Source organism: Xiphias gladius, chromosome 7, assembly GCF_016859285.1.
Source record: "Xiphias gladius isolate SHS-SW01 ecotype Sanya breed wild chromosome 7, ASM1685928v1, whole genome shotgun sequence".
NCBI classification, from domain to species: Eukaryota; Metazoa; Chordata; class Actinopteri; order Istiophoriformes; family Xiphiidae; genus Xiphias; species Xiphias gladius.
In genome coordinates this window covers 12,967,481-12,982,924 of record NC_053406.1, presented here as the reverse complement: position 1 = coordinate 12,982,924, position 15,444 = coordinate 12,967,481, and the positions used below count along the sequence as shown (strand labels likewise).

The following is a 15,444-nucleotide window of genomic DNA, read 5'->3' as shown; positions in this document are numbered from 1 at the left end:
TTAGCTGGGCTAAGAATGATCCATGGAGCATTTTTGTCTGTCTTTTTTTGGGAGATTAGGGGAGGCATGCAGCATGGATCCACCATCAGGGTTTAGGTCCTATATAATGGAGCCACAGGGCAAAACACTAGTTGTCAGTAAGACTGAGATATTAGAACAGAAGAGAGAGGAACCACTTAGACAAAAAAAAAGGGAAGAGTAATTCCATTATTAGCCTGATACTATAGATACATAACACAAAAGAACATTACGTCCCAGGTGGAATATTACACAGTAGGATTTAACTAGCTGGATTACCTATGTCACCAGAGACACACTACTGACTGACGAAGATAGACTTTATTTCCCTATATTAGTTATCCTCAAACATACTATGGAGGAAACACGTGACCAGGGGGTAAAAGAAGAGTGAAACAAGAGTTGAACAGACCTTCCTCACACTAGACATTTTACACTGCCAAACGCTGGTGCAATTAATTGTTCCATTGTCGTGGACTAATTGCTGGAATACAGCCATTCTTATTGTTATTAGTTCCACAAATAAAACATGCTGACCCCCCCCCCCGCAGCAGTTTTTATTGTTTCAGTTGATTCATATCCTACAAGCTAAGCTGACCAGTCTTTGTGTCATACAGAAGTGTCTGCATGACTGACTGGCTTCCTTGAGGTTTTGATTAAAAAAAAAAAAAAAAAACTTAAATAGATGTTTTTTCGTACCCACACATCTAGCAGATACACGGCGACATTGTTTATCCATCTGGTTTCAGAAGTAATAATCATCTGCCATGGATCTGGCTAAGACACCGAGAAAAGAACAATACGCTTTTTTCACGGGGATATTGTAATTATTCTAAAAATAATCAAAAAAAAATATTAGAATAATTTAAAACTATCTTTAGTTACACCCATATTCTACATAGTGAGTTCAATCAGAATGCTGTCAAACCAAAAGGAGGCAGGGAGCTGGTGCTGCCATCCCCGGAGGAGGCTCATCGGGAACTCTCAGTCTTTAATGTTCGTGGCACCCGGACGGAATAGAATGACGAACGATGGATCCCAGTCTGGACAACAACTTGAAGGCCGTCAGAAGGAGTAAAGAGGAGAAGAAAGTTCTCCGAAAACAAATAAAAGCGAGTTACATTTTGCTTAAACATGAAGGCATTAGCACGACTCAACAGCCTACCAAGGTAAAAAAACAAAACAAAACAAAAACGTGTATAAACATGGAGTATATCAGCTGTCAGGCAGGGAAGGAGCCAGCTAACGTATCTTCTTCTGCTTCTTTTAACAAGGAGCTTTTTGCAGGTATTGGACGCAATAAAATACAGTTCAAACTTGATTTTCAGCTCGTGAACTTAATGTCAGTTTAATAAAGAAGGCACGTTGCCGTGCGTGTCTAATTTACAGAAATGGTTTATATATTAGCTTGTATCTGCAGATTTCAGTCGTATGAAAGAAAAACAATGTGATCCATGCTTTGTAGCCGGCTTGGGGTCAATTTTCCAACCTGCGATGATTGTGTTGAATGTGTCTGAATCAGGTATAAGAGCACAACGAATTTACTCTGGTGTGTTGCTTTCAAGGATACATTAAATATAATAACAACGCGAATCTTTAACAGGTGAAACAAGATATTTAAAGGTACGGTAATAGGTGTCATAAGAGGATAGCAAGTGAAGAAATTGGTATGAAAATGAAAAATACATTAAAATGAATAATGTTTTTGCATGTGTCTTTGACTGTAGGGAGAGAATACACTATAGTAGTATATACTAATAACTACTGTACTGATAACTAACTAATAATGACGTTTTTTCGGGAGCATGGCATGAAACCAATAAAACATAAGACAGAATATTAAACGATCACAATGAAAACATAAAACCTAGGGCTAAAAAATCAATTAATCTGCTGATTACTTTCTTGATTAATCTAATAGCCATTCTGTCAATAAAACAACAAAAAATAGCCAGAGATGCCTGTTAAAATTTCCTAGAGCCCAAGGTAACGTCTTCACGTCTTGTGTGACCAAATGTCCAAAACCTGAAAATACTCAGTTTAGTGTTGTGAATAACAAAGAAAAGCACAAAATGCTCACATCTGAGAAGCTGCAATCAGCCAAAGCTTTGCATTTTTTTCTTGGGTAGCTGCTGCTTTCTGGTGGTGAAGTACTTAATACAATATCTCAAACCGCGATGTTTTCGCTGGTTCAGAACCAACCAGTCTACCTCTGTCTCTTCTGCAGAGTTTGGTGGTGGCCAACGCCGGTTTGGGGAACGGCGTTAGTCGAGAGGAGCTCTCTGCAGCTCTGAAAGAGATGGGGGAGGTGGAGACTGTGATAATGGCCCCTCACAAGCCTTATGCTTTTGTCACATACAGGTACAGTTGGCGCATGGACAGTACTTAGTCACACCAAGAACTTATTTTATACTTTTAGCACCGTTTTGTTGAACATCTCTGGAAAATTGTAGTTTAAAACTCTCAGTGATTTTATTGTCATTCTGTTTCCAGATCTGAAGAGAGTGCTCAGAAAGCCCTTGTCCACCTTAATGGACAAAAGCTGCAATGTGGAGAGAACAGTGTCACACTCTACCTCAGTTATGTCAACTCAGGTACTTCCCTTGAACACTGATCCACACGCACATTTCTGTGATACTTGTTTGAAAAATACATTAATGTTTACATCACATTTTAGCAGAAAGTCGGAAGATGTTCAAAGACAACCATTAGATTTGTTTGTAGGCTCGTGTGCCCTATAAGAAACATGTTTTTGCAGCCAGTAGTGTGATCCTTACTGTGTGTGTTATGTATGTTTGTTTACAGTAACTTTTGAGGAGGAGAAGTCTGTTCCTTTGCCGGAGGGATTAGTCTTGGTGGAAGATTTTGTGTCTCCAGAAGAAGAGGCTCTGTTGCTCTCCGCTATAGACTGGTCGTCCCCTAATGACGATGTCACTGGTGAGGGCCTGCGTATTTTGTTTTATTAGGTTTGTGTTTGGTTCTTAAGTTTTGGCTACACTGCTATGTAGAAATGTTCTTCTGGAAACTTGATCATAAACTGAAGTCTTAGTCTTTAACATTGAACCTAACATCCGTCACCATCAGTCTGAATGAATCCTGAATAATCATCTCAAAGTTTGTATTGTTTTAATGTTTACAGATCAGCGAAAAAATACAACAAATTGATCCTTTTTTTACTAACCTGATGTGCTAACTTCATTCTAATGCATTTTAGCTCAAAAAGCTCTGAAGCATAGAAGAGTCAAACATTATGGCTTTGAATTTCGCTACGACAACAACAATGTGGATAAGGACAAGCCATTACCTGCAGGTAATATTGTTCTTTTTTTAATCAAAATATTTTTTTTCTTATATTCTGGATTTTTTATGGGTCGAATTTTCATAGGTTTGGCCATTATTCCTATTACTTTGGATAACATTATACTCATTGATTGAAATGCTGAGATTTCGGGACACATGCATGCTTTGCTTTGCTGAACTCCACAGTGTCTTTTATGGTACTACCAATAGCAGTTGTTAAAAATAAGAAATCTCATCCAATCCTACACTGCTGCGAGAATTATCATCTATTAATATTTTTTGTTCTCCACTGGCACATTGAATTACTTTTTTTTTTTTTAAATAGAACATGCTGTAAAATGTCTCAGCATTTCTATTTTCACCTATAACCCTTATTAGACTAGTTTGTCATTAGATAAAACATTATGACTGCTTCTTCTTGTAATAGCAGAGAAAACGTTAGAGAATTGTAAAATTTGGAAGAAAAAAATTAGGAAGAAGTAACAGAAGACCTGATGAGTGTGTTTGTGTTTGTGTTTGTGTTTGTGTTTGTGTGTGTATCCAGGTCTTCCTGAGGAGTGTCTGCCTGTTCTGGAGCGCTGTGTGAGGAACAGACACATCAACATCACACCAGACCAACTGACTATCAACCAGTATGAGTCTGGACAGGGTGAGTTATTCCAGTCATGTCTCTAGTGACCTACCTTATCACATACAGGCTCAGAATATAATTTAGATAAGTTTCTCAGGTTATCAGTAAAGCTATGTGAAAATGACCTACCCGGTGGAGAAACTGACAGCTTGTCAAAACACAAAAAATATGCAATTTTGTATTAAAAATGAACTTATTCATAGCTTTGAATAATTCAAACAGAATCAATTACATATTAAGTTTAATCAGGGGTGTTGCAGGAATTTCAGACATACATAAGTGGTAAGGAAGCCTTGTACAGAGGTGTGGGAACCACTAGAGGATAAATATACAGATGTTTAATTAGTCTGAGGGAGTTTATTTATTTCAGAGGCTAGTGACACTAAAAGTAGAGTCATTGGTCTTTTAGACCTAATTGCTAAGCTGTGGCTATTAAATCCATTCTGTTGATTTTTCTAACATAATTAAAAGGAGCAAACAAGCAGGTTATACTGATTTATACCACAAGGTGGCAGCAGATACCATTGCAACATTGAAACATGCATCCACGAGGAATTAAAAAGTCCTTGCTTCCTGTTTATTAATAGAATTACAGCAGTGACCTTTAATGGCTGAAATAAGGTTTTCAAAGGAAGGAATTATCATTAAATATGTTTGTTTTTTTTAAGTTCAAGCACATTAACTTTAATTTATTACTAAATGTCAGAATGAGTTGAGTTTCATACATTACAAAAGGTCCAGTGGAGCCCAGCAGCACCTTCCAAAAACACTGAACCTTTAACACTTTTTGATATTTCAAAAAAACCCGATGAGCTTTTTTCTAATGATTCTCATTTTACATGTATGCTTTATAATGTTTTCAGGTATTCCTCCTCATGTGGACACTCACTCTGCCTTTGAGGACACCATCCTGTCACTGAGCCTGGGGGCAAAGGTAAGCAGTCAGTCCATCGTGTGGTGATTCAAGCAGCACGAGCTGGTCCAGAGAAATTCTCACCACAGACCCGTTGGTTGGTTATTTACCCAACGTTACAACTCATCAATCAGCTTGCATAGCCAACATCAATCAGTGGTACTCAAGGTGCAATTATCAATAATTAAAGTGAGAGTGGCAAATTCGCAGATTAAAAAGTGTTTGTCTTAAGAAAACAGTTTTCACATTTTAGCATTTAAAACGTTAATAGGCAGTTGTAAATGTTCAGAAAGTCTTCTCTCTGTTTGTTTGCCTTTCTATGTCCTGCTTTGATCAGTCAAATTGACTGTCACTTCACTGACCAGTGTGATTCGTTTGCCTCGGGGGCACAACTGTCACGTGTGTGTGTGTGTGTGTGTGTGTGTGTGTGTGTGTGTGTGTGTGTGTGTGTGTGTGTGTGTGTGTGTGTGTGTGTGTGTGAGAACATTTCGTCACCTTGCGTGCTATGTTCTGTCTCTCTAACACACTTATATAATGTTACACCCTCTTGCTCACTGTGGCCTTCTATTAATACAGACTCTTTTTATAGAAGTGTCACAGTCTCCCTGCTTGTAATACATTTTGTTAACGATGATAAACAAGAGAGATACAGATTTTCCTTTGAACAGTGGGTGTTGCTGAGTCCTTGAGTAGTCCATCTACTGCAGGGGGACTGCAGTAGATGAACACCCATCTTTCACTGCTTGTCTGAAAAGCAGGGGTTCTCTTAGCAATCATCTATCCTCTGTCACAGCATCTGTCTCTCACAAACAGATTGACAGACTGTGAGTGTGTGTGCGAGAGTCCAGTGTATTCTTTGTCCTAGGTCTTCAGTGCAGGCAGGTTATATCAGTTGCTCAGGCAAAATGGGGAAACCAGTATCGAGCAGAAAGGCGTTTAAATCCCAAAACTCAGAGCTATCAAGTAGGTATCAATCAACAGGGTGAAATTAAATATTTCACTACCTAATAGCACTATCCTCTGAATATGGTGATAATATAATAAATGTTAGATTTAAAAATGTTTTTGAAAAAATTATACAAAAGAGGCAAAACATTTATACATAAAGAGAGGACTCACCATTATTTAACAATAAAATGCAAAAAAAAGATTATGTGAAATATAGCTGCACTTTCCAGGTTTACTGAGCCTGTTTGTGTTTGCCTTTCAAAGACAGGGAGAGACGAGAAGTAATTGGCCGTCTACAGGTGTGCGTGCGCACGCGAGTGTGTGCGTGTGTGTGAGAATGATGAATAGTCTGGTAGTAAAGCATAGCTGTCAGCATCACCAACAATTTAGTCACATTCCACTGGTTTCATTGATTGGCTAATACTCCTACGATGGCAACAGCACAGTCCTGCGTGCATGCGTGCGAGAGTGAGAGAGATTTCAGTTGTGGTTTGAGGGAAATATCTGATCGTTTGCTGCTGTTGCCTGTACATTGCTCTCTCACAATCATACAAGAACACATATCTGTCCCTCTTTATCTACAAACACACAGACACTCACGGCTCCACTTCACGAAATCCAATTTTCCTGCTGTCAGAAGTTGGAGAGATGCAGTTATAAACTGTGTAGATGTAATCTCCCGTTAGAGCTCATGCTGTTATGCATTGTAAGGAAACATTAGTATCAAACACTGGGATGCCTCTGCTGGTTGTTAATGAGAGAGCAAGCGGAGAGTGTTTTCTCTGGGTGACGTCACTCAAAACTGTTGAGTAAAAGGAAAGAGGGTTTAATGTTTGGAAAATGTTTTTGGCTGAGATGTGACCAATCCACAGTTTCTTTGTGAATCTCATTAAAAAATCTCTATCAGTTACATTCATTTAGTCACAGCAAGCCGCTGACTCAGTTTTAGTGCCACGGCAATCCCTGATCTCATGTTATCTGACATAAAATTGATTCAAACGAGTTATATGTAGTGAGGTATATCGGATCAGGACCCTGAGTTGAGGTAACGTCCGTATCGGGAGAGGAAAACTCAGTTCAGGGCATCTGTGATAATGTGCACAATCCTTCTGCTCTGGGAGACAAATTTCCGTTCTTTGTCTCTCCACAGTTTTCCAGTTTCTTTCTGCTTTGTTTTAATGCATAATTGTATCCTGTCTGTGTGTCTGTGTGTGTGCTTGTGTGCATGTGTGAGAGAGTAGGTGCCTTCCCCAGTGTCCATATGAGTGGTCTGAAAATCTTTTTTAATCCTTGTATATGCTTTTTTTCTGTGTTATTACAGACAGTGATGGAATTCCGTCATCCAGACGGTCGTCTTGTTCCCGTGGTGTTGCCAGGACGGAGCCTACTGGTGATGAAGGGAGAGAGCAGATACCTCTGGACCCATGGGTGAGCAGGACTGTGTCAAATGGATCAATATCTCTAGCTAGGATTCAGTTTAAGTTGACGTGAGCTTTAGGTCAATTTACAGGGAATTGACAGTTCCTTTCTTTCTTTGTTTCGTTGTAGTAGATGCCTTCATACTGTATTTTGTACAATACAGTCTGTGTGTTGACTCATTTTAATTCTTTCGCATGAATAAAACCAATGACAGGCTCAGGATTTGGTCGCTTTCACATCTTGTGGTGTTCACATTACGCACAATGACAGTTCAAGTTATTGTCAGTTTGTGTCTGATCATCAACTACTACAACAACTGTCTCTTATCTTCTCTCAGGATTACTCCTCGGAAGTTTGACATGGTGCCAGCCTGTGACCCACAATCACCTGCTCACACAACTTCTGACCACGGGACCAACAGCAATCTCACATTAAGCAAGAGGGGCATCCGCACTTCTTTCACTTTCCGCAAGATCAGACATAAACCCTGCCGCTGTGGTGAGAATCTTGCAAGTTCAAAATAAAAGAAACCGTGTGTTTGATAACAGAAAACTGCATTGCTGCCATTATTGAAGTGATGCCAGACAACCAAATTCTCGGCAAATCTTTGGGGGGGTGTCCTCAGTGTAAATTCTGCCCTTATTTAAAGCACATCACAGCCGCTTGACTGAGAGTATTTGCATAAGCAACGATCCCAGTCGGGATCAGACCTGCAACATGTTGCATTGTTTGTCACATAATCTGCCCAGTGAGCTGCACAGGAGCATACAGCGACCTCCATTTTGACACAAATCACTAACTGAAACTTTAAAAAAAAAAGCAAATCTACAGTTTGCAAGCAGTTCTCTTCCCAATTTCTCAGAAGCACAGTATTGTCTTCAATTTGCTTCTTTTTTCTGACTAACATTATAAAACATAATCAGAAAAATGTAAATTGTCACATTTGAAAATCTGGGACCAGAAAGTGTTTGGCATTTTTGCTTGAAAAATGATTGAAAAGATTCATTGATTATAGTTGCAGATTATCCCCCAAAAAAAGCCATACGATAATAATGAAATTTTATGCGGCATAGCTGGTCAAAGGGAAGTAGCTGTGCCTCAGCTGAATGTAATGGGTTTATGGGTGTGTATGTGCTACCCTTTGTCTCACCATTCCACCCTCTTCCTTCTTCTTCCTCTCTCTCTCTCTCTCTCTCTCCAGCCTTTCCCTCAGCCTGTGACAGTCAGGGAGCTCCCTCAGCACCCTCGCCCTCTCCGCCATCTCCCCCGTCACTTCCCTGTTGCCGTGCCGACGCAACCCGTCTGGAGGAGGAGTATGTGCACCGGGTGTACGACGCTATCGCCTCCCACTTTAGCAGCACTCGCCACTCCCCCTGGCCTCATGTTTGCCACTTCCTGTCCTCGCTCTCACCTGGCAGCGTGCTGGCTGATGTGGGATGTGGAAATGGGAAATACCTGGGTGTCAACCCAGAGGTGATTGCAGTGAGTCCACCGTATATTATAATAATATCTGTAATTCTGCAATACTTAAGTGATCCTTGGGAGGACATTTCCTTTTCCATTCCACTTTCATTGCCGCTGCGTCTTTTCACAACAATCATTTATGTACACAAGTGTCACATCACTTGCCACATACACAGTCAGCAAATCAGGTGCAGCTGACACGGCAAACAATGAATCGTTTGAAGTAGAAAAAGTCTGCTGCTACTTCACAGTAGGGGCTCCGATAGGTTCAGAGGGACAAGGAGGCAGAGGCCTTTTTTAGACCAGTTTGATGGTGACAAGCCTGTGTTACCTGCTGGAACGATCTCCTGGCAAACCACAGTGCCTTTTTTACAGCGGGAGAGAAAAGGTCAAAGCCTTCGGTGCTCAGTATTCTCATGAATGTTAAATGTAAAGGCGTAGCTGTATCAAGTCCTCGGTGCCCTGTTATGGGTGCTGCATAAGCCAGACCTTTGCTTGTTTGCTCCAGAGTGAAGGGAGGGAGAATACAAAGGTTTGCATCATTACGCTGCTGTTCACTTATTTTCCTCCAAGTGTGAGTCAGGCTGGTAATCTGGACAATGCTTTGTTGCGACAGCGAGTCATATTGTTCATATGAGGGGACATATCAATAATCAGTTAGTAGCTTGTTTGTTTTATAGGTTATGTCAACATTTAAATGAGCTAAATAATATACCGAGGAATGGTAATCCTTGTTGCTGAGGCCTGTGCTCCTCTCACTCGGATTTCTGCTGGTTGTCATTGTTTTCACTAGCTCAGTTTCCATGGCAATATCCTAAATTTTCTGTTTATGTATGCATAGTCATATGTAAACAGCCAATTTTTCATATTCACTGGGATATTCATGTTTGGGATTTGGAGGTACGTGTAAGCAGCTTATCGTGACTCAGCCTGTAACCATGATAAATCGTTGCTGAGGACACTGTGATCAGGTCACACACTAACTTTCTGAGCTGCATCTCCTGGGTTTTCTCTGTTTTTCTCTCCTGAATTTGTTTCATTCTCGTAGTGTAGTGTTTCTTACTATCTCTTATCACCTCTGTCTCTTTTGGGAAGAGATCATATGACTCATGAAGCCTGATTGAATTGCTCCCTTAGACAAAATGTCTTAAAAATTACTATAACTGTCATCCAGTCCACTCAGTCCTTTTCTTCTCTTCCTTTTTCACTTTTTTCCAGCTTCCCTATTCTACACTTAAATTTCTCTGTGATTTTCTGTCACTCAATGCATCTACCTAACACTATTCTTTATCTCTTTTGCTCATATTGGAGTCATTGTTTATTCTTTTCCCCTTTCTGTCTTTGTACTTTCTCCCTCATCTCACTGGCTCAAGTAACAATTAGAGGTTGTTTCTGCTGATCTCTGTGTGATTTTTGTATTACAGTGTAAATCAAGTGAGCAAGAGTGAGAACAAGAATTTCACCAGTGGTTTTGTTTGGACCTTTTACATGTTTAGACTCTGTACTCTGTACCTGTCTTCCTCTTTTTGACTGATTTAAATAAATAAATAAATACATTTTATGCTTATGTGTGTATATGTGTGTATTTTGTCTGTGTTCAGGTTGGCTGTGACCGTAGCAGTGCTCTTGTCCAAATCTGTGCAGAGAGAGGTTTCCAGGCGTTTGTATCCGACGCTCGCATTGTCCCTCTGCGAACAGCCTCCTGTGACGCCTGTATCTCCATAGCTGTGATACACCACTTTTCCACTCAGGTAGGTACAGTACATGCACAAACAAAGAATAACAGGTGACATGTCCATCTTTATTGAAACCATTATATTACTTATTGAGAGAGATGAACCCACACGGAAACAGCCAACACTGGAGTGTAATGCATCACTAGAATCATTTTAGGAACTCAGGAACTTAAGATCCATTCCAACTTTTAGTTCCTGTTCCCTAAAAGGCTTTTGCTCTCAAGGATCTACTTTCCAATTAGCCAGGGAGTAAACGTTACTGATTGGTAGTTGGTGACACTGAAACATTAGTTGTATATGTTAGGACTAGTAATGGGAAATTTGTCAGATATTTAATGGTGATATTAAGCATTGTGTTGGATGTTTAAACACTCATGTGACAGGTTTCGCTACTGGTCTAAAAGAGAGAGACTGAGAAATTAAAACTTAACAAACAAACAAAACTCTGCAGATCTTTTTTACTTTGGAGACAGAAATCTAGCCTTTCAGGAGATTCCTTTTCCACCTCCGCAGCCTCCTTTCCAATGTTGGTTCAAACACCACAATCACAGAACAGTTTGTTGCCTCATTATTTGAAGGAATATGCCTCAAATAAAGCCAAACCATCACTTGTAACCCTCCATCAGTGAGATTTGCCTTATTGTATTTGTGTTTTAGGATCGTCGGCTGGCAGCAGTGAGGGAGCTGGTGAGACTTTTGAAGCCTGGAGGTCGAGCACTTATCTACGTTTGGGCTTTTGAACAAGAGTACAACAAGCAGAGGTCCAAGTACCTCAAAGAACAGAACAAAGAGATTCCTGCGAACCTCAGACCCATCAACAGCACATTAGACGACGGACAGGAGCCTCATGGGAAATCCAGAATCCAGACCAGCAGACATTTAGAAGACAACTACAGGCCTGTAGACAGCATGGGAGATGTTAGCAAAATGACTGATGGCAAACTTAGTGTGCACACCAACCGCACAGCCTTCAACACCCAGGACCTTTTGGTTCCCTGGCATTTGAAAGCGGGGAAAAGACGAGATGAGGATGAGTCAGGAGAGGGTGGAAAGAAGGAAAAAAAGATAGAGAAGTTCAACAAGACTTCAGGTAACTCTTGTTCACACCCTAGTTTGAGTTCCAAAACCAGATTAGACTGTAACCGTGACGCCAGCCTAGCATTTGACTCCAACATGTCCTCTGGATCCAGTCTTGACACCAGTGATGCCACTCACAGCCCAGATTCCAAACCCAGTCCAAATGGTGACATCGCACAGACATCCAGCTTTACTCTAAAGTCTGAGTCTGAGAGCGGTCCAGCACCCGTCTTCCATCGCTATTACCACGTGTTCCAGCAGGGAGAGCTGGAGCAACTGTGCGGTCAGGTGGCTGGAGTCAAAGTGCAGAGCAGCTACCACGACCAGGGAAACTGGTGTGTTATATTAGAGAAGGACTGAAGGAGATGACTTGAACTGATACACACATCATTTATAATAACTTTGCTACAGATACATGTTGGGAGACGATATGAATTCTGCAGTGAACCATGACAATTAATGCAATATAAATTTAAAAAATCTTGTTTAAATGCTGAAGAGAAAAAATGAATGGAAATGAACAGAAAAGAGCTGCAAAATAAATATATTTTATAAAAAGTCTGCCATTGTTGTTTACTACTTGCATCAGTTTTTGACAATGGATCAAGTTGGGACTTTATAAGACCCCAAACAACTTCCATATTTAGGTTTAAAAGCGAGCAAATATGAGACCACTGGGAATTCATAGCATTTCTTTGAACTATTACTACGTATTAGGGTTGGAAAATGGATTGAGCCTAGAACTTCCGCATTGCTGAATCATAGTCTCAGTATGCTGTTTCTGAAGAGATGCGTCATACATGCCTGTAAGTATTTTGCCTCAATCCTGCAGCAGAAAATCCCAATCATGTGGCTTAAGCAAACCAAGAGGTAGTGTTTGGGGTGAAGATGCAGAATTAATAAGCATCCTCTGACCATTCCTGTGTAGCCCAATAGAACATGAAAAGGCTCTTCAACATTCTCCAGTGTCCCTGTACTGTGCAGTATCTTCACCAGCGATAATCTTTATCTCACTGCTTTTCCTCTTTCACCGTCTTTAACCTCTGCTCTGAATTCACTGAGCTGCGGTTAAGCTAGTAACAGTGTGTGCTCGACCTTTTCAAGTGAAAGGGCCAAGGTGTACCATGACGTCTCAGGCTGTGGGGGATTTGCTGACGGTCAAGAAGCCTTACATAAATTTCTCTTTTAAAAAAAATGTGTCTCACAGAGGTAGCACCTCATGGTCAGTGGTCAAACCATGTATTTGTACATTGATTAATAAAATCAGTGTACCGCATCATAGACAGTGTTAATGCTGTTTGCATATGAATAGATTAGTATTTGTGACTTTACTGGATAAAAAGGATAAACCTTTAACAAAGTTAATGGGCTTTTGCACCACTGCCTTTTGAATTAATGTCAGTTAATACTGGAGCTGCAACATTAAACCTTAAATTGTCAGTTTTTTAATCAGTGATGCAACTCACATCCTTTTTAGCCAGCTTGGTGTCCTCGAACCATCTAAATACAGTTTCATTACAACATTTTGTGCACAACTTAAAATGTGACGGCAGAACTAATTCTTTGATATTAAATTAGGATTAAATTAAACTAAAGTAACTGTTTATGTTAGATCAACTGATGAGCAACCAATGCTGCATTTTAATATAGAATCAGTGATTATTTGTTCATTTGTATACTGTAAAAACACTGAACTATGACTTCATCACTCTTTCTTTCTTGCACTCACACACGTTCACACTGCATCCTATTTACAAGCTTTACTAGACGGCTGTAAAGACAATGAATTGTGGGATAATGGAGTATTGATGGCGACGGAGTGGAGCGTGGTAATTTGTTGTTGTCCCTCTGTGGCAGGTTGGTAATGGGTCAGTGGCTCCTGGTAAATAACCCCCGTGGCTCCTCAATCCTCTGTGACCCACACACACATACACACAGGGGAGATGGTGTGGTGGCTTTTATTGACAGTGGTTTATTGATTAAGGTGAAGCAGACTTTGTCTGTGTGTGTGTATATGTGTGAGAGAGATTTCTTTAGTCATATCATGCACAATAATGTGCGTGTGAGTGTGTGGTAGTGTTATTGTGCATGTATTGTTGTTGAGTCTGTCAGCAGATTTGTGCCTGACATTTGGAGAGATAATTAAAATTTAAAGGTGTTTTGGTCTGGGGCTGTATTTGAAGAACTGGGCTAGGTCCAACTAAGGGGAATCTTAATGCTACCGCATACATTTATATTTTAGAAAATAGGATGCTTTGTAGGGAGTGTTTGAGGAAGACCTTTTGCGGTTTCAAAATGTCAGTGCCCCTGTGAACAAAACACGATCCATGAGGAAATGTATTTCTGGGTTTGGTGTCGAAGAACTTGACCGGCCTGCACAAAGCTCTGACATCAACCCCATCCAACACCTTTGGTATGAACTGAAACACAACTATGATCCAAGTGTCGTAAGCCATCCTTAGTGCCGGACCTCGTTGATATACTCTTGTGATTGAATGGGAGGAAATTCCTTCAGCCAGGTTCAAAAACCTCGTGGAAGCAGCACATTAATACCCACTGTTTTGGAATTAAACTATTTTACTGCTATTGCTGTTTCTGTCTATATATATATATATAAACAACATCTATTGCAGGTCTTTCCATCCTTGAAGAATGATCCCTCCTCTGTTGCTCCTCCTGATATTTCTCTCTTTTATCCTGTTGAAATCATTTTTGCAGGGTTTTTCAGAGTTTGATTGAGGGTACAAGGATAAGGGCTGTCCTGCATTGTTCTGTTTTGTGCTCTGGGGCAAATTTGTGATTTTGAGCTACGTAAATGAAAATGACTTGATACACACATTATTTTAATGTTTCCATTGTCTAATAGCCATATGCAGTACAAAGTGGCCCAAGCACCTCTACATCCTGAACTAAAACCTAATTTACACTCCTGTTTCAAGCAGGTTTACAATATATAAGTCTGTATTATCGGGCAGATAACCGTCTACCCTCACAGTAAACAGCCAATAACTTTCTTGCGCTTGTCCACACATTTTGCAACAAGCAGCCTGTTCCACTGGTAATTAATAGATGGGACAATTAGATGGTTGTAGGTGTTGGCTGGATTAACCTCCTAGGTGACCTCAGGGCAAAAATTTGTTGGGCCCCTATTAACCCTCACTGTACACGACAGTTTCATTATTTCCCCAGAAACTAACGTATTCTATTGCAGAAACGAGTATTTGATTAATTGATTAATTGATTGACAGAATTAACTGGCAACAGTTTTGATAACTGATCAATTGTTATAATTTTTAAATCAAAAATGCCAAAAAGTCACTTGTACCAGCTTAAAGATTTTTGGGGTTTTGACTATTGGTCAATAATATGATAATATGTTGAATATGTTAACTTTTGCTTCAGGGTTTAATGAGGGCATTTTCACTATATATATAAAAAAAATTATTTTTTATACACTGAACAATCAGTTGATTATTAAAGCAAATAATTGTCAGACCTATTGATAATGGAAATAATTGTTGGTGTCAGCCTTACAGTTCTCCTATAATGGAATAATATTACCTTTACAGAGGTTTTCTGTGTGTGAATTACTTGACACAGAAAAAATAAATCAATTTGAGAAAATGCGATTTACAACAACCAAGAACAATATAAGCTAGAAAACAATGACTTAAAACTAGATTTTGACACAGAGTTCCTCTTCAAGAATAAGACAGAGGATGGAGAACCTGTCATTGTTGATATTCTACTTCAGTGGTGCAAATTTCAGACGAATCAGCGATTAACCACGTTATTTAAACAGAAATTATATGGAACAAACCTGGGGCTTTGCCTGGACAGTTGTCTACTTTGCCTGGTTGTTAATCCAGGCTTGGTATTGACAAGTACTAGTATCACTAGTAAGTAATGTAGTGGTATTGACAAGTAATCTTGCTCTA

At 39.9% G+C, this 15,444-nt stretch overlaps 1 protein-coding gene across 1 annotated transcript; it reads left to right on the top strand.

The window, feature by feature from the left end:
• Window positions 1-967: 967 nt before the first annotated feature.
• On the top strand, window positions 968-12,059 carry alkbh8 (alkB homolog 8, tRNA methyltransferase). The gene is made up of 12 exons (XM_040131757.1): window positions 968-1,187; window positions 2,246-2,379; window positions 2,512-2,612; window positions 2,824-2,955; window positions 3,233-3,328; window positions 3,863-3,967; window positions 4,813-4,883; window positions 7,132-7,238; window positions 7,567-7,727; window positions 8,431-8,711; window positions 10,295-10,444; window positions 11,087-12,059. Exons 1-12 carry the CDS (start codon window positions 1,050-1,052, stop codon window positions 11,864-11,866), a joined length of 2,256 nt encoding a protein of 751 aa, XP_039987691.1. The 5' UTR covers window positions 968-1,049; the 3' UTR covers window positions 11,867-12,059.
• The last annotated feature ends 3,385 nt before the right edge of the window (window positions 12,060-15,444 follow it).